At 42.6% G+C, this 19,382-nt stretch overlaps 2 protein-coding genes across 2 annotated transcripts; both read left to right on the forward strand.

Annotated features, from left to right (window-relative positions):
- Positions 1-67: 67 nt before the first annotated feature.
- On the forward strand, positions 68-13,894 carry LOC102215925 (protein SOGA1). Its single transcript, XM_005731597.1, has 9 exons — positions 68-808; positions 2,940-3,164; positions 3,824-3,982; positions 9,012-9,083; positions 9,173-10,276; positions 10,384-10,503; positions 11,949-11,998; positions 12,110-13,274; positions 13,472-13,894. The coding sequence occupies exons 1-9, from the start codon at positions 197-199 to the stop codon at positions 13,625-13,627; spliced, it is 3,663 nt and encodes a 1,220-aa protein (XP_005731654.1). The 5' UTR covers positions 68-196; the 3' UTR covers positions 13,628-13,894.
- A 1,232-nt stretch (positions 13,895-15,126) lies between these two features.
- LOC106456193 (uncharacterized) lies at positions 15,127-18,002 on the forward strand. Its single transcript, XM_013910481.1, has 2 exons — positions 15,127-15,389; positions 16,778-18,002. The coding sequence occupies exons 1-2, from the start codon at positions 15,262-15,264 to the stop codon at positions 17,085-17,087; spliced, it is 438 nt and encodes a 145-aa protein (XP_013765935.1). The 5' UTR covers positions 15,127-15,261; the 3' UTR covers positions 17,088-18,002.
- The last annotated feature ends 1,380 nt before the right edge of the window (positions 18,003-19,382 follow it).

Genomic DNA, 19,382 nt, shown 5'->3' on the forward strand with positions numbered 1-19,382 from the left:
GGAAGTCCGTTCTAAGCTGCGGTAACGTGACACTGTGACTTCTTCTGTGAGTGCGCTTTGGCAAAGTTTCAGTGCTGAGGATGCAGAGCAGCAAGTCGGGTGTTCAGAGTCTGTGAGCTGTGAATTTTGATATTTTAACACTAGTTTAAAACTGTAATGATCATCTTAGATTTTCTGTTTAAAAGCTAAAGAGAAAATGACGAACAAAGACGGCGATAAGAGCCTGAAGACTGCACTCCGCAGCCAGAAACAAGCCAGGGCGCACCAAGAGAAGAAGGATCCATCCTCCAATGATGGCTCCTATTCAAAGGAGGCACAATTCACGGGTCAGTGCGACCCTGTGAAGGAGGTAAAAACTGCGGGACCGCAGGAAAAGAGAGCAGGGAAAGTGTCATCAGGTGCCAGCTCCGAGTGCCAGAGGAGCCCCGGCGCACAGAGGAAACTCTCCGACGCCAGCAACGCTTCGGAGGATTTGAGCAAAGACTCCGGCTGCCTGTCGGGGAAACTGTCCTCCTCGGACAGCAGCTCGGAAATCTCTGACTGCCCGTCGGACGGTAACAAGCACGACTCTGACTTAAGCTGGATAGACGGCAAAGCTTACGTGACCCCGGATAGCGAGGGCGCAGGCGACGGCAAACCGTGCGCAAAAGCGGCGAGAGATATCTGCGTTCTCCAGGCGGAGGCTGCCGCAGGGGGCTTTAGTTTGTTCAACTCCTCGGGGGCGTTTATGAATCTTATGATGGGGGAAACAACCGAAGACCTCGTCAGGGAATTGGAAGATCTGAGATCAGAGAACGAGTATTTGAAAGTAAGTTTGATCTAATTTGTTTAATTAAATTAGCTTAATGCAATTAGCGAATTCAATTTGGTTTTCACGAAATGCAGCATCTACCTTTCTGTATAAACCCCGTGCATGTAGGTTTTGCTTGTTTATGAGAGCCTGTGAGTTTCTGTGGGAGGACCCTCAGCTAAACACCAGAGCCGATTTTCTGCAAATGTTTAGATCGGGCCAGTCTTCTTTAGTGAGCGCAGAGCAAGTGGCTCTAATACAAGAGTCAAAAGTCACTACTGACCTAAATAAATTATGGAACAAACCCACACTTACTCAGATTTTTACAGTAGCTGAGTAACTGCTGACTGAGCTGGTGATTAGATGAGTAACTCCTGACTGCAAGGGCATTTTATTGGTCCAACTGAGGAAATTACTCTGTAACTTGATGCAGCAGATCACCAGTTTGCAGGAATATATCTGGAAACTGGGGTTTGATTATAAATTGGTGGTTGCAGAGTTTTGTTAGTGGAGTACTGCTGAGCAAGTCCATCTACAAGCCCAATGGCAATGTCTGTTTTCCACTTTCACCTTTAAAGGGATGATCCACTTATTCAGAGCTGTACCTTGATAAAGAAAGGTCATAATCGAAGCTGCTGATGTCCAGATATTCAGACTTTCTGAGTGTGAGTCAAGCTTTCTGAGAAAACGTTTCATGACTTAGAATATGCTGGAAACAACATGTACAAAAAATAGCCCCAAATCCCTCTTTCTGCCCTAGATGCTCACTTCTGTGACATAACTTCACCTTGTAAGTGCAGATTCAAACTGTGGTCATTAAAGTAATCAGACACTTTGAAGGGTACGTACAAAGCACAAAATGGCCATTTAGGCATCAAACTGGAAAATATAACAATTAGAGCTTAAGTCATAAATCAGTTAGTTAGGCTAATATTAGCCAATATGTTTTTTAATGAATATGTGTACAAAAATATTTTTTAAGTAATTTATACATGGCATTAACCCGTAGTTTGTCCAGTAGATAGGATCTTATTGTTTATAACACTCGAAGCATTGCTTGCAGCACATGTAGCAGAGTAGCATCCCAGGTGAGTAAAGAGTGAATCCATGTTTCACTTAGTTGTTTTCAGTCTCTAATGCCACCATAACACCTGGATTTAAGTTAACGGGAAAAATGGGAAAAATAGAACTTTCTGATATTCACAGTGTTGTGCAAAAGTCTGGAGCCTCATTTATTTATATTTTGCCTCTAAGTAGCCAGACATTCATGTAACGTTTTTCTTTGGACATTGGCTGCTTTTCTCTCTCAATTGTAGTCCAGTTCTTGTACCTGAGCATTTTCAGAGGATTTTTTTTAAAATTAATTAATTAATTTTTGTATGTTAACCCACAGAACACAAACCTATGAATCGATCTAGCAAGAAAAACATGCCTAACTCAAGAGATGAAACAGTATTGTGTCTACAGACCACATAGCAAAGAACCTGTTTTAAACTGTATATTTAGGCACTTTGTTACTAGCACCCTGTCACTCAAGCACATCATTTGTTCCAAATAATTTAGCTGATTCTATGAAAAATCTGTGCTAAAGATGAAACAGTTTGGCAGACATAAAATAGTATTTTTCCACTAACAAGGTGATTTCCAAACAACTAAAACTTGGCTTATCTCAGCATGGTGTACTGTAGGAGGGATGGGATGAGGGAAGGGTTAAGGAAGGAAGGAATACTCAAGGGAGAAAGATGAAGCAAGAGAAGAGGGAGGAAGGAAAAAGTAAGAAAGGAAGGAAGAAAAGAGTGGAAAGGAGGGAAGGAAGGAACAAGTGATGGAAGAGGGAAGGATGGAATAGATAAGAAAGGAAAAATCAACAAAGGAAGAAAGGAGGGAAGGAATGATGGAATGAAGAAGGGCAGGAAGGAAGAAAAAAGGGCACCACAAAAAGGACAAGGAAAGAAGGGTAAGGAAAGAAAGCAGAATCAAAAGACAAGGAACAAAGGGAGTTAGGAAGGATGTAGGGAAGAGAAGAATTTGGAGGAAGGGGCCAAGGAAGAAGGAAAGGACTGGATGAAATAAGAAGGGAAAAGGGGAAGAAAGAAAGGAGAAAATGCCTTGACTCATGGTTTAATTATTTCTGTGTCGTCTGTCCCAGGACGAGGTGGAGGAGCTGCGCTGTGAGATGCTGGAAATGCGCGACATGTTCCAGGAGGAGGAGATTTACCAGCTGCAGGAGCTGCGGCTGCAGCTGGAGCAGGCCAACAAGACGTGTCGCATCCTGCAGTACCGCCTCCGCAAGGCCGAGCGCCGCAGCATCCGAGTGGCTCAGACCGGACAGGTGGACGGGGAGCTGGTCCGGAGCCTGGAGCACGACATCAAGGTCAGAAAGTCGGGTGGTCTTTTTGCACAAACTCTCACTACCAACAGACTGTAATTAAGCTCCTTCTCTGAAAACTGACTCACCTAAAACATCAAAGTGAACTTTTACTGCAGAACCACAAACCTACTTTCATCACGGCGCGCTAAACGCTGATCGTGTTGTTCATACAGGCTTTAACCCTGAGTCATGGCTGTAAAGTACTCCCTGCTGTTCATCTGCACCACAAGAATGTCATTAGACTGAAAAGTTTTCATCATGCATCCTGTTTATATTTCTGTAGCATAATTACTGCGTGTGGTCGGCTGTTCTGCGTGAGGACTGAACGATAAAAGCAGAGTGATCGTAAGCAGAATCACCGTCGTTTCTGCTTACGCAACCAGATTCTGTTTCTGTCAACCAGGCCAATGTGTGTGTGTGCGCACTATTGGATTCCTTACAGCCTCACCCTCCTTCGCCCCCTCCATCGACTCATGGCTCAGTTCCCGTCACAAGAATTTTCTTGTAAAAGTTTCTCGGCTTTAACCAAATCAACTGCTCTAAAGACTCACTCACTCAGAAAATAACACTCACGAGAAAACAAATAAACAGACAATCAAAAAAAAAAAAACTTCATTCGCAGCACTTTTACTGTCTTAACCTACTTTGTGCTTCACCTGCAGGTTGCAAAGAGCGTGTCACTCCGCCTGTACAACGAGCTAGAGGCGGTGCAGAAGAAGAACTCCCACTTGGAGTGGGAAAACGAGGTGCTGCGTGAAAAGACTCAGGAACTGGAAGTGGCCAAGCAGGTCTTACAGACTGAGCTGGATAAAACCAGAGAGGTGAGCATTTTACATCAAAGACCCTTTGGTAAAAAAAAATATTAAATTTAATAAAGAATGTTTGAAGGAGACCTCAAAAGACAAAGGTCCTGCAGTTTTTTTAGAGACTGTCACCTTGGAAAAGTCCTGACCTGGACAATGTCTGTGTAAGTGTTCGAAACAGCTAGCACCATTTTTTACTCACCCTTTGAGATCTTCTTTTAACAGTCATATGATGCCAAATATTTGGAAAGCATTCATAAGTGTTCCTGGTCCCCTAAACCTTCAGGCCACAGAAGTTTTAGACCAGTCACTCCTACATGGTCATGAAATGACATCTGGTGAAGAGCCACGTAAGCATTACAGCGTCTTACAGACCCCCCTGCACTTTGTCTACCAACTCTCTAGGGGATTAGAAGACATACTTATTACATACTCTTCTAGGAAAACCAAAGACTGAAGCTGAATTTTTATTTATTTATTGACCTTTCGTCTGTGTTTGACAGCAGAAAAACTGCTGGAAGCAGAATTTTCCCTTCTGTCCTGTTTGGGTTTTTTGGATTGTTGATTTTCTTGGCAGCAGAACACTGCAGGTCAGAGTAGGAACTTTACTTTCAGAGAAAATGAGCAGACCACGAGCTTCCCTCAGGGTTGGAGGGGGGGGGGACTCCTTTACACGATTTGTTGGTTTAAAAATATTTCCAAGAGACAAAAGCTCTGGTAGAAAGGCTGTAACAACAACCAATAAACTGCTGGGAACTGAAATGCTGAGTCTGCCTTATTGTACATGACGAGAGCCTTCCACTTACCTCCTCTTTTAAACTATTGATATCTGCAGGGTGATATTGCCCTCCTCTGTTCACAGGAAATAGCTCTAAAGGGTTTTATTCCTGAATGCATTACATTTCTAAATATTGGCAACACATTGGATGCCCTTTTTGACTGACAAAAACATCCTAAGGTGCAGTGAAAGTGTCTGTGTGCATGAAAATGTCACGTGATTTCCGCTACAATCCAGTTTCCCTACGTGGACAAATAAATGTATCAATCTAGAGGGAGGAGCTCAGCCATTCAGGCCTCAGAGTAGATCTGCACCAAAAGGAGCCAGTTGAGGTGGTTTGGACCTCCAACCAGGGCTCACTGGTGAGGTGGTACTGAAAGAAGGCCTCAGGGTAGACGAAGGATCAGGCTGCAGACATTACATCTCTCGGCTGGGTTGGGAACACCTTGGTGTCCCCCAGGAAGCCGTAGAGGAGGTGGATGGGAGAAGGAGATCATCTTAGACTGCTGCAACTGCAACCGGATGTTTGAGGTTCACGGTGCAGAATTTGATGATAGAAGGCACGCTGATTAAGTTTAACATGATGATTATCTTATTCTGGGCCTCTCAGTTCTTACTCTGTCTCTATCTGCTCCTCCCCTTATAAAACAACTTTCTTCTGATTGGCTAACCTTCTGTTTTTGAGGGGCAGCCAATCAGAAGAAAGTTGTTTTGTGGGGCTGGGACCATATTAAGGATATCCATTCTGAGTGACATCATACAGAGCTAAAAATAAAAAGAGACCTCTTGAAACCAAATGCTTGGTTTCATACTGTTACACTGTAACAGCATGTATGACAGAAAAAAGAAAGGAAAACTAGATCCTCTTTAAAAGCTTTGAATTTTCACACTAGATCCTTAATTCATGGATGGTGTGGAAGGAATTTTAAGCCTTAGGTGGCGTACATAGTAACAAACAGCTCTTGTTTATGGTCACATTACTGAACTTGGGACAGACTTGACTGTTTACTAAATTATTATGACCTGGAGCTGAAAATGAGATTGAAACGAGTGCACAGATCTGTCAATCAGACATGACAAATCGAATCGAATCGATTAAATTAAAAAAGAAACTTCTTTAAAATCTCTCAAGAGCTGCTGATAATTGCAAAAGGGGGTTCTTCATACACCTCAATGCGTGTCTTTAAGGGATGTGTGTATTTAGGTCAACCTTGAGAGAAACATAAACTTTCATCGCTCGGGTCAGGCATCCTCCTTTCCATTACCCTGCACAGCTGCACCCATCCAGACAGCTGTCCCCCTCATCCCTCTGTCACCCTGATGTCAGGTGACACACGATCCCGGTGCAGATCACTTATATGAGCGGAGGGCTCGGCCGGCAGCTGCCTGGTGCCGGGGATGGGCGAAGCAGCCTGGTATGCTGAACTCCAGGCACAGCTGACATCGTCGTCTGACAGGGCAGAAAAAAAAAAAGTAGAGAGATTACAAAAATAGACTCACTTTCTTTTTCTTACTGCTCTTATTAAGCTTGGATAAATCTGGATGAGTGTGTATTAGGGCATCAAGAAAGGAGGGTGTTGGTTGGTGCACAGGCATACTGACCTACAGCCATCACTCAGCACGCTTTGATCAAACTTCAGCCTCCACACCCCATCCACCTTTTCTTCTCCCTCCTTTGAGCACCAGTGTGCACTCCAGTGACACGTGTGCGGTTTAATCCAGGATTCGGTGCTTTGGCACGAGCTCAGTCTGCTCCACTCATCTGAGACAGCTGCTAGTCCCTTTGATCCCAACAGGGAAATCCACTTAGATTACCTAATCTAACCAGCAAAAAAACACAGCATGGATATATTGTGAAGGAGGGTGAGTATGCCAGAAATTCACTCTGCTGCCCGATGTTTTTGAGGCTGTTTGAGTTCAACGTAAATGTGTAGCTGCACAAGCTGAGCATAGACTTGTAGTAAGAGGACAAAAGCTGAAACAAAGACAATAATTTTAAAGTTAAAGAAATATTACCATTTAATTCCATCTTTACTTATTAGGAACGACAAATTTCCGGTCACAGTAACCCAAATCTATTGAGCCTCCATGCCCACCGGCCTTGAATTCAAAACGTGTAACTCCCTCTCTGTGTTTGCTCCTTCTAGCCTGACTATTATTAACACAGTGAAATCCTGTCGAGTGTTTAAGAGGAAGACAATGCTGCCTGACAGAAGCTTACATTCCTGACATACTCAGACCTACAAACTGACTCAAGTAGAGACGGGAAGAACTCGGAGGAGAGAAAATGTCACATTTAGCGCCTTTTAGGCATCTCTGAGAAGTAGTGCAAGAGCATGATGAATACTTACTTAAAGGATTAGCCAAACATTTTGGGAAATATGCTTATTTGCTTTCTTGCCGAGAAGATCAGCACGACTTTCATGCCTGCAGAGGTTTGTAAATCCTTCTACAAGCATTTTTAAAGCTTATTAATTAGCATTTTATAACTAATTTGTTTAATTTACACAGAAAATAACAGAAGAATGAACTTGTTGCGGTTAGCAAGTCTCCAGGAAGTCGTGGTGTCCAGCTCATAAACTGAAGTTACACAACCATCATGTAAATTTAGAATCTATAAACATGCTATACCCTCTCACTGAACAAATTTTAGTGTGTTATTAATTTTCTTATGTAATCATCAGAAACAAATGTTGAACTATTCCTTTACCTGCCTTTATATTTTTAAATTAAACTTCAGATTTGTCTTTTCCTTGTTTTCAGTGATGTAAAGAGCAAGAAACTAAGTACAGCCTTACTGGTTCTATAGGAATTAAGAGGGACAGTAGCAACCAGGTGCTATTAATCAAATGTAAGTGATTGATTGATGATCAGCACGCTATAAAAGCAGAGGTTTTGATAGTTTGCTGTTCTGGACCTTATAGGTATGTTAACAAAATGCCAAAGTATTGTAGGCAAATTTCTGCCAATTTGCCGTGCAGTTGGAGGGAATTTGTTGGGACAACCAAGGTCAGACTGAGCAACGCTCATGAAACTACAAAAAACCTAGAAGCTACAGACTCTACGGGCCTCAGTTGGTATGTCAAGTTCAAGTTTGTAACAGTAAAATCAGAAAAAGGCTGAACAAGTACCGAGAGTTGCTGGGAAAAATCACCTTCTTTGTAAAAATGACACAGCAGCATGGCTTAAACTTCTGGAACAATGTGCTTTGGATAAATGAGACCAGTTTGGAGATGTTTGGTCATAATTCACAGCCAAACACAGCAGATTAGCACAAACACCTCATACCAGCTGTCAGCACAGTGGTGAGGAGCGATGACGTGAACTTGTTCTGCAGTCACTAGATCTGTGCACCATCGACCACGAACTCCTCAAACATGAGGCCACCTGTCCGACAGCTAAAACACAGAAGCACATCTACAACACACTGACTGAAGAAGAAAAGAATCAAGGTTACGATGGCCGAGTCAGAGTCCAGACCTCAACATGACTGAAATGCTGTTGAATGTTAACGGAGCAAAAGTGAATCCCGGCAAACCTCAAAGAACTGAAGCGACTTTGTAAAGAAGAGGGGGCCAAAAATCATGTGAGAGACATGCGTTACACTGTTACTTCAAGTTACTGAATGAAGTTATTGCAACCCCCACTGACCTGCTGTTCAAGTCAGTCAATGAGAGGAAAGTTGGCCTGCGTTCTTTCTCATGTCCAGCAGGAGGTGACTCCCCTGGTTTTAATAAAAAAAATAATAATTTTGTGTAGAAATATCTAAAAAAAATTAAAAAAGATTCTTTGGATAACTTTCTTGATGAGTTTATGGTCTTAGTCTGTAGTTCTGTAGCCAAGTTCTTATTTAATACAGTTAGATGAATTATAAATCAGGCAAAGCTACTGTTGGAGTCAAAGGACAAAAATATGGAGCTGGAAATGTTCATCATCAATGTAATGTAGAAAAAGTTTATTTCTTTAATATCTTTATTTAATTTCACACAGTTGTGGTTAAAAACAAAAACCAAAAGAAAGAAAGAAACATAAACACAAAGACGTCTCGATGCATTCTTAATCATCAAGGTAAGGACATTTAGTTTTGCAGACTGAAGAAGTCACTTGGATGAAGGACGAAACATTTCTCCCACTAAACAGCTACGTCCAGATGAACAGAATCGACTTTTTGGGATAAATACAAAGAAGTTCGCTCCAGAAAACCTTAACCTAGTAAACTATCACTGTTTGTCTTGTGTGTGTGATCAAACTCTTATTTTTATTCCTTAGAGCTCTTTGAAGAAGAAAAGCATCAGATCGACGGCCAGCAGGGCAGAGAAGAGGCTCTCTCAGCAGATTGAGGTTTGTATATTTGTTTCTAAACATGGCTGCATCCGTGAGTTATTTCATGTCATCATGACTGTCGTCACTGCTGTTTGATTTGCCAAAAGGATGACAGCGCCGATCTCAAGTGCCAACTCCACTTTGCCAAAGAGGAATTAGCTCTCATGTGCAAGAAGCTCACCAAATTGGTATCAGAGAGTGAGGTGATGCGCGAGGAGCTGGCCAAATACCGCTCAGCCTACGGTGACGTGGACGCCGCCCAATCACCTGAAGGCAAGCAAAGCTACGCCCACGCCAGGGAGGCGGAGGTCAAAGTTCATCTTAAACTGGTGGAAGAGGAGGCCACACTTCTGAGCCGGCGCATCGTTGAACTGGAGGTGGAGAACCGTGGTCTGCGAGCAGAAATGAGCGACCTCAGGGAGAAAATTGGAGGTGGAGGAGGAGGAGGGGAAGAGCCGGATGAAGCGAATCGGGATGTTTCGGAGGGAAATATGACAGCGAGTGTTGCGATGAAGGACACAGATGGAAAGGAGAAAAGCATAAAAATGGGACCCGTGATGTACGAGCTGGGTCAGGATGAAGGGTCAGAGAAAAGAAAAGGCGATGAGGAGACTGAAAGGATGATCACTCGAGAGGGTCCTGTGGGAGGCGAGTGGGATCCCTCAGACAGTCAAGAGAGTGATGACAACAAAAAACTCCAAGAGATGACTTTGAAGGACTACGAAGCTCTGCTTGCTCTCAGAGACCATGCCTGCATTTTGAGTTCAGCCATACAGCTCCTGATTACATCACCCAAAAATGGCCACAGCTCGTCTCCCTCGCGCACGTTCGCCTCGCCAATAGACTGTAACGGAAAGGCACAGAAGATTTCTCTGAATGAGGCTTTGGAACTTTTAGAGGCGATGCTGTTGGCTTTCATCGGGCGGGTGGAGATGCTTCTAACAGCCAAAGATACACAGTTAAACTCAGTTAAGAAGGTCTGGGACTCCTACAGTTTCCCTTTCCTCTGTGGAAATCCTGACGTGGAGTCAGAGAGTAAGCAGGAGTGTGGAGAGCCGAAGAAGACAGAAAAACAAACGAGGAAAGCACCTTCTGTTCAATGGGGCCTCGGTGAGAAGTGCAGGGATCCAAGAACGCAGCTTTCATTGCAGATTCTTTGGATCCTCCATCAGTGGTGTCAAGTCAAAGGACCTGACATAGAAGGAAAACAGGTACAGTGAAAGATGGCATAAATAAACTCTGCTCATGCTCATTATGACACTTAAAAAAACACGCAAAGCTGTCGAATATTCAAATATATTTGGGCTTTTTTATTCAGGATAGAGAGAAAGCAATGTCAGTGCTGAAAGGATTGTTGCAAGACCTCGCTGCAGAGCTTCAGGATGAGCGGATTGAATGTGACAGTAAGGCCAAGGCCACGCCGGGCAAGCCAGCTGAGGTAAGGATGGTGTTTACGCCTCAGGCATGTGTGCCCCGCTGTGTGTGAGGTTGCGTGATACAGCGGGAAGTCCTGCCGATGATCTGTCTCCCTGGCCTTGTGTCCGCCTGACAGTCGGTTCAGCGGGCATCATGAAAACACTCATGCCAGAGTATTTAGGCTAAGCTCTTGAAGGGGGCTGCAGCCAAACAGGACAGGCATTTTCAAACATGCAGCACGAAAACGCTCAAACGATTCTCTGCAGTCCTTCAAGTTCTCCTGAATGATCATTTCCATCTCCTTTGTTATTCAATAAAGAAAAGCAGTTTCGATGCACAGCATGATTTAGGATCAGATTTATTATTTCAACAGCTTTTTTCCTTCTTAACCCACTGACTGGACTGTAATCCCTATTTTACTCTTAACTCTTTTACTTAACATTTAGTTTGAAGTGATGAAAAAAATAAAGACTCTACAGGCTCTCCAGCAGCTTTATTAGGCTTTATTGAAGACTTATTGGAGCCTATATGTCTCTGGGGTTATCTCTGCTATGAGTTTACGACGCTTTGTCCAGATAACGAACAGCAAATTCAAATGTTTCTGAAGGTTTGGTTAGTTAATAACACAGATGTGCCAGAATACCAAACAACTATAGATGCGTGATATTAATTATTAAACCCTAACGTAATTGTTAGTGTTAAATTATCAAGAGCAAATAAGGGGAAGCGACGGAAACATCATTGATTTTGCAGACAACGGGCTTTAAAGCGACAGTTCAGCCAAAAGAGACAGCTTAGATTTTTTTGTGTCAGCTGCCCAGTTTTGGAGCACTGACGCTCACATCGCGGCAAAACAAAGCATCAACACTTCTTTGCAGAAATCATGGCCTGGTTTCTCATAAATATCCAGGACCCTTGTTGTGAGCATTGGATTTTAGATGTTATATAATTTTATATTATTTCCCCCTAAAATAAGGTTTAAAAAGCTTTTTTTTTCTTGCAAGTTTCACTCTTACACCACATTCAATTAGATGACAATATAGCTTTAATAATGAGAGTGGGCACATGATCAGCACAAACCACAAAAGTAAAGTTAAGTTCACCTTACATCCGGTTAGCCATGCAAGCATCAATAGAACAGTAGAATCTGACTGACAGCACAAGGCTAAAACTGTGTAAACCTCAACTGTGCAAGCATCTGTGAAACAACATGATTGGTTCTTTTGTCTCCCAGTGGTGATTGGCTATTTTGTAGAAGGATCAGGACCACTGCAACTTTCACCATTTCACATTTCTTTTAATCATCGTGTCAGATGCTCTGCTTGTTCTGTACAGTGACGCAGTGGCGGATGAACACACTAAAGAGAAATAGTCCCTACATAAAATTGCTTACATTTTTTCTTGGGTTTTAGTTTCTGAAGTATCTGACGTAATGTTTGGTGACATTTTCTTTCTCTCTTGGCTCAGCGTCGTGTTGGGGGTGTTTTTCAATGTGGTCGACACCGTGAAGCTGACAGGTCTGTGTTGTTCCACAAACTGTCATGTTTTTCATAAGTTCACTGAAGTTGTAACTCATACATCACCTGGTGTCTTTGTGTTTTTTTTTACAAAAAAATCTGAACCTGCAGCTCGACAGGAAAAAGACTCAGACGGCAGTTTCCTCCGTGCAGCTCTCAGAGGAAGAACTGGTGCTATCTGAGCCAAGAGGCTGCCCAGCTTGACCGAGAGGACCCAGTTAAGACGTGGGACCATCTAATCATGCCGCTTAGCTTCCCTGATCTTGACTTTGAGCAGATGTCCTTGGACAGAAGCCATACTGCTCCAGAGAAGTCTACCGTCCGCATCTACTACAGCCCCCCGTCAGCCCGCAGAGTCCAGCTGGCTCAGCTGAAGCAAAGCCCAGACAGAGGATCCGTGGACACGCCCTCTCCCTGGTGCACGCCGCCAACCTCCTTCTCACAGCTCTGTCTGGGCTCATCTGCCAATCTGAGCGATGACATGAAGGAAATGACAGCCGGCTGGAGGCAGAAGCGTCAAGACAGCCCACAGGAAAAGAGAGAAAGATTAGCAGGCCGGGGATGGGTGGATGTGTCCTGCTCCGGTACTCAGACCCATATGAAACCACAGATGGTGAGTGTTGGTCAGCAGACAGATGCGACTCAAGGGTTGAGCACCACGAGAAGCAGTCCTTCTCGGGCCCTGAACTCCCCTCTGGTCTCTGCCCGCTCTCACCACATCTCTGCCTCACTGGAGGGCATAACAGGCCGAGGGGAGAGGTCCAGACACTCCACCTCCTCGCCTAAACTGTACCGAAGACAGTCTCTCCCCTCTCCCGCCAATCTGAGCTCCCCCTCCTCTGCATCTACCTCTAGAGATCGATCTCTGTGGAACCTGGCACATCAAAATCAGTCCGGCCTCGCGTGGACTCGACAAACCAGCTCCCGAGCAGGTGCTGGGCAGAGCCACGGCTCCCTGAGCAACGCCAAGCTGCCCGCCAAGTCCACCGGAGCCAACCGGTACGGCTTGGTGACAGAGTTCCTGCGTAGGGTGAGCGGGCGGGCAGACAAACCAGTGCCGGGGTCAGGGCAGAAAGCTAAAAGTAGCACGAGGAACCTGGAACGCGTTCCAACGAGGCCTCCCGCCGCCCCGCTCAACAGGAACGACAGCGTGACCAGGATCGTTAACCAGAGGTTCATGAAGCAGAGAGAGGAGGCCACCAAAGTCCAGAAGGAGGAGAAGGGAAGCAGCCTGAACCAGGGTGTCAAAAATGGCCTGAGCACCGTCACAGCAGAGGTGAGTGGAAATTATACAAATTATATTATATAAATACAGACAGGGCTCCCACCAGTTCCTCATACATTCATCTCATTATACAAAACACAGACCATGCTTGATATTAGCATCCTCTGCCCCATCATAACAACATATTAATGACAGAATATAAGACCAGCAGGTCCAAGTCAATACGTTTCTTCTCTCTGTTTGACCAGGAGAGGAGCTACGAGTGTAGCTCCAGCAGCACGCTCACCTTCTGCTTCGCCCGTCCGTCTCGCTCCACGCAGAAACAAACATCAAACCCGACCAAACTCCAAAGGCACAGGTACTCGCCTCCGGTCAGAGCAGCTGCAGACTCCACCTGCAGCTGAACATGATGGGAAATGGCAGCTTTCACACTGACACCACAGACAAAATTTAGTTTGTAGGCTCGAAAATGTAAATTCAGCTTTTCGTGGGATGTTTAGGAGAGCTTTGAGAAAACCCATAGAGCTTTTGGTGCAATTAAAGTCACTCATCTTCTTTCACAGATGGGCTTAACCCTTAATTCACTTGCTTATAATTAATTTTGTAATATCTTTACTGTATTTTGTAGATAATAACTTTATGTTATATTCAATAAACAACAAGTTGATTGTGATCTTGTGCGTGTGTTGATTTCACCCTGGTTTCATTTGAGCTTCAGAAACTGGTTGCCTCTGCAGTAACCGGCTCCTTCAGGGCAGGGCTGCTGGTTGTTACGTCACATGCTCAAAAAAGAAAACCGCTAAGATGATAATAAGATTTCCTCGCCTGTCAGGACCATGACCCAACCTCGGTTCCTCTCTCTTTAATTGACACATTAAAAAAAAACTGAACTGAGCTCATCAAAGATAACTTAAAAATAAAAATGTGTGTTAGTGCCAGCAGGTCTGGCTTTCCTGGAGCAGATCAGCTGCAACACTTCCTCCTTCAGTTGGCAGCCGGCCAATGATGGTGGTGGTCAAGGACAGGGCAGAGGAGGAGGTGCGCAATCACACGGGGGTCACATTTCTGCTAACAACATGTGTTCATCCTCTGTTACCCACAGTACATACACAGCAGTGTCGGCTACGTCCCAAAAGAGTTCAGACGTAATCCACCAGACACAAAATACTCAAAAACACACATGAAAGATTTAAAGAATGCAAAAAACAAATGGTAGAATAACTGCATTTGAGTTTTTAAATGCATTTCTTGCTGTGCAAAAAACAACCCTGCTAAACTCCAATCGATTTGTCTAAGAAATTCTTCATATCCTGTCAATTTGTTTTACCTAATTTGATTACTTGCCTATTTCCTCTGGGAATTCACATTGCTTCACTTCACATTATGTTCCTGCAGCAGTTTTTAGTGCTTTCTAGCTAACATTCTGGCTCCAGTGAATGCATCTGGAGCAATTTGAGGGTAAGTGTATTGCCCAAGGTTACTTTGGCATGCAGAGTAAGTAGTAGATGACTTGCTTTACCTTTGAGCCACAGCCAGCCCAACATCCAATCTCATTTACATTTTACATACATTTTACATTTTTATCATAGTCTACATATATTATACTACAGATTATTCTTAGTTACCCAGATTAAATGTGAAAGATATGTATTAAGGTTTTTTTTCTTCCTATTTGGTTCACATATTCCTAATTTAACAACCTAACAGCAAATAAAGTGGTAAAAATTTGCATGTTGAGTTAAAATGCTTTAATCTCACAGCACTTCTGTATGTGCACTGTGTAACTGCTACCATTTGTACCTGAATAAATGATGGGAACGCCTCTCCCAGCTTTCCTTCGCCCTCATTTTGACTTTGTGGTGCAGTACTGAGCCTCACCTGCAGGGGCGCTGCAGCTCATAGCCCTGTTGTTTTGGCCGGGATGTGTTCCCTCTTTGCGGACGCTTGTTGTTACCGGAGGCGGACAGGTCTGCAGCTGCAGGTGTTTAGTGTTACTTTAGATCAGCTGAGGATGAAGAGTCGGTTATGCTGAGTGAATATGGAGCTCGTTTTTACACGGTTTGACTCGTTTGACTTTGAGGCGGATCAGCGGTTTGTGGACGTTCTGAAGTCCGTAAACAGAACCGAAACCGACCTGCTGGACCTGAAACTGTTCTTCTACAACAGGTAGGAAACACCTGGATCACCCGGTTAATCATTTATGTGTTTATCTACACCCCAGTGTGCACTGATTGGATTGATTAAAAACGAGAAAGTAAAAGCGTTTGAGATTCACGTTAAAAATGTTGTTTTCTGGTTTACTACATTACAGAATGAAAAGTGTTTTGCGCTCCATCCCAGCTTCAGCTTCATGGTTACTGTTAGGATTTTACATCAATGGCAGAATAAACCAGCTGCGCACATACAGCACTTTACCTTTATCTCTGTACGCCTCACATTGGATTACAAGTCAGTCAAGATGTGACTCAACTGCAGACTTTCAGCTTTAATTCAAAGTTTGTTTGTTTGTTGTAGTTTTAGCTGTTATTGAATTATGCAAAGTCCCCATTTTCCAAGGCTCAATTTGTAATTGGACAACTGACTAAGAAGCAGTCTGTCGCCCTGATGAGGCCTGTTGTCTTATTTCATGACAAATGAAGCGAACAAAATATCTGATATTGATTCAACGTGTTTAATTAGTATTTTTATAGCTGCATTTTTAAATAAGAGTCCCAAAGAGATGTCAGTTTCCAAGTGAGAGACTCCATCATTAGGCTGGAAGACGAGATAAACCTATCAGAGAGAGCTAAAACTGTAGAAGTGGTCAAACCGAATAATCTGGGCCATTCTTTAAAAAGGAATGAAGGAATGCGTTGTCCAGCTCGGCATCACCAGAATTATTTCCATGGTTAAGATAAATAATAATATTCAAAGCAGTTCTGATGTCAGGATTATTAGAAATGAAAGAAAAGCAGGACATCCTCGCACTGAGAAGAGTTTGCATCTGTGCTTGAGAAACTGCAGACTAATTAATTTGGTGTTACCCAGCATGTTTAGTTTTGTTAATGCAACTCTCCAATGATTTAGTGGAGAAGTATCTTTGAGGACCTCATGTTTCTACTTGACCCTCTAAAGCCAGAGTCATCAAACATTTGCTAGAATTTTAACCTGAGTGTTTATTGAACCCTTTGATGGATTTAGAAGAAATTTAAAAAAAAAAAAAATCTATTTGCACAAATGAGTTTGTATTTTTTTACTACAATTTTCCAAAGCACTTTTTTTTTTTAAATACAAAGAGATTAGGGTTACAAAAAAAATCACACTAATGACGTAGAGGTCTCAAAAACTTATATCAGATACGATACACTTCCAAGGTTAAAGATGGTAATCGAGTGAATACAAGGCTCTGCTTTTCCATTGTACCTTGTTAAGATCAATAATCAGCAGTGAATGCGTTAAAGCATTTTGTGATATTTACCTTCATGCCCAAACTTTTTTTTTTAATGCCACCCTTCCAAAGAAACAAAATATCAAACACAAACCTCTATTCCTCTTTTCCCGTTGTCCCCTCACAGGTTTGTCGAGCCCATCGACCGAGCCGGCTACAAACAGTGGAGCTCTTCTTCCGGTATGAGAGGCTGCCCTGTTGAGCAGCTGGACCAGACGGCGTCGTCACATTCAGACTCTGAACTCACAGCAGAAACTTCTGAACCCACAGAGACAAAGCAGCTCTCCTTTGCAGAGGTGATGCAACTGGTTCAGGAGGGAAAGGAGGTTCCCGGAGTGACAAAAGTGGACATAGAGCCGAGCAACCAGAATCCCACTCCCTCTACAATGGAGCGGATGTTAAAACCCTGGGAAACCGCATCACCATCCCCGGAGTGACCTCTGACTCTTTACAGCACTGTGTAGATAAAACTCATAATAAAAAGTATGAAAGGCTGCATTGCAAACAGCCTGCTGTTGTTACAACTGCAGAGCAACAGTCATGTCCCCACAGCAGTCCAACATAAACATACGTACAGCTTGTCATACAAAACAGATCTACATGTCCTACACCGTCACCACTAGAACAGATGGAGTAAATGACATCTGTGTCTGTTGGTGTGTTCTTTGGAGAAGCTAAACTTTCATTTAATGGAAGTAACTAGAAATCTGTGGTCTGTGTCAGAATGATGGTCTGTGGCTCTGGGAGGAGCCAAATTTCATATACAGTTGTTGTTAAAAGTTTCATTTGGAGCTTTTAATGATTTATTCGAACTGTCCTTTTTCCAGAGTTGAATGATTGTACCGCAAACATCTTTAATTACTTAAAAAAACAAAAAAAAAAACAAGATTGGGCGCACACGTAACTGCAGCAGCTGTGGGTAAAATACTCTTACAGCACAACTTGACAATTTTCTAGTTTGCTCCTATTTTTAAAAACACAAAAATAATAAAAGTGGATTGGTTGGGTGGTTTTGGGTTTGAATGAACCAGCTGATCTGCCTGTGCAGGTTCTCCCTCATAGTCCAAGAACCTGCTTATTGGGTTAACTGGTGACTCTAATGTGACCATGACTGGTTGTCTCTGTGATGGATTGGTGACCTTTCTAGTGTGTACCCCACCTCTTGTCTCATGACCTGTTCAGCAGTGCTTAATTGGATAAGTGGAGAAGATGGATTTAAAGATTGCTGCAATTCAGTTTGCATTAGTTGGTGTACTGCAAGCATTTCAGATTAACATGGATTATTCTGACTATTTGAGAAAAAATATGAATGGAATAATTCATCTTTTGGTATTAAAGTTATATTTTAATTGGGTGGTGTTATTGTTTAATTGGGCATGAAACAACACAAATGTGTGAGGCAAAGTTTTCAAGTCCATCCTGAGGACATATTGGTTTCAGACCCACATTAACAGCATCTGTTATTATTGAAGAGCCCATTGTAAATGTTATGAATTCTCTTTTGCAGCTTTCCTTTACTTCACTGTGTGAAGAAAAAAAAAGACTGGAGCAGGATATCCTGGTTTTGTTGGTCTTTATTTTGTTATCAGTAATACAGATTTTGGCTCAAGGAAAGGCATTTTTGGCTAAATTAGTTCAGACATAAATGAAAATAAAAGACAAACTTTTTCCTTTAACAGCACCTTTTTTTTGTAATGCCTGAGTAAAATCCCATGAACACTTTCATTATGCCCCAACGTTTTTTTTTTCCCCCTTCACAAAGATGATTAACTATCATGCTAATATTTTTCTACATCTGTTTCTCATTTGATTAAAACAAAGACACTTGAACATCTGAGCACACTGCAAAACAAAAACCTACACAGTTCACGTTCAACTAATGTCAGCATAAGATGAGGAAAAAAAAAAGTGTAACAAACATGCAAAGTTAGCACCGTTGCAGTAGCACCATTAGAAATCCCAAAAGAAATGAGGTAAAAATCAACATCTAACTTTCAGCCTCTGTTGTGTGAATACGTTGACAGTACGAAATAATTATGTGATCAAACACAGTGACTCAGGATGAAGGGTGCCACCATTATCGAAATCTTCAGTAAAACTAACATAACATTACAAACTTAAACCTGACACCTGAACAGTATTTCAAAAACAGCACCAAATGTTCAGGTCTGCATCAGTGGTTTGTGTGAAGCATCAGCACTGATGTTACCTGATGTCGCTTTGAAACAGTGCATTTCTATTATTAGTCTCTCCATCATTTACCTGATTAATCAACAAGCAGTTTGGAGAACTGAAAAACGTGATTACAGTACGATTTTCTGCAGCACGACATGACGAGTGTGTTGTCCCCCCCTCGTCCTCAGTCAGCAACATCATCATAATCCCAAAAAAATTAGTGCTGGAAGTAACAATTAATCATTCTACTGATTACACTTTCAAAACAATGAACTGTAGCTTTTGAATTACAGAAAAATGTTACAGAGCATGAATACCACAGACCAGTAATTTTCCCACAAAAGCTATTCAGTTTATATTTGGTTAAAAAAGGGGAGAAAAGAGCAATTTTAGGACCTTGAAACTGAGAACGCGCTTAAAAAAAAACATAACTAAAATAAAATAAAAATTATTCTAAACTGTCATTATTTGATTGTTAATTATTATGAATTTATTGTGACCTCAGGGATAGAAAAGCACATTTGAGAAACTGAAACAATCACTGATGATTTCTTTTT

This window comes from Pundamilia nyererei, unplaced genomic scaffold (genome assembly GCF_000239375.1).
Source record: "Pundamilia nyererei isolate P.nyererei 1_Seehausen unplaced genomic scaffold, PunNye1.0 scaffold00044, whole genome shotgun sequence".
NCBI lineage: Eukaryota > Metazoa > Chordata > Actinopteri > Cichliformes > Cichlidae > Pundamilia > Pundamilia nyererei.

Coding starts and splice junctions, on each gene's coding strand:
- LOC102215925 (XM_005731597.1), top strand. CDS start 197: ATGACGAACAAAGACGGCGATAAGAGCCTGAAGACTGCACTCCGCAGC. Junction 9,084..9,172: donor GGCTCTCTCAGCAGATTGAG/GTTTGTATATTT, acceptor ATTTGCCAAAAG/GATGACAGCGCCGATCTCAA. Junction 11,999..12,109: donor CGACACCGTGAAGCTGACAG/GTCTGTGTTGTT, acceptor CTGAACCTGCAG/CTCGACAGGAAAAAGACTCA.
- LOC106456193 (XM_013910481.1), top strand. CDS start 15,262: ATGGAGCTCGTTTTTACACGGTTTGACTCGTTTGACTTTGAGGCGGAT. Junction 15,390..16,777: donor AAACTGTTCTTCTACAACAG/GTAGGAAACACC, acceptor GTCCCCTCACAG/GTTTGTCGAGCCCATCGACC.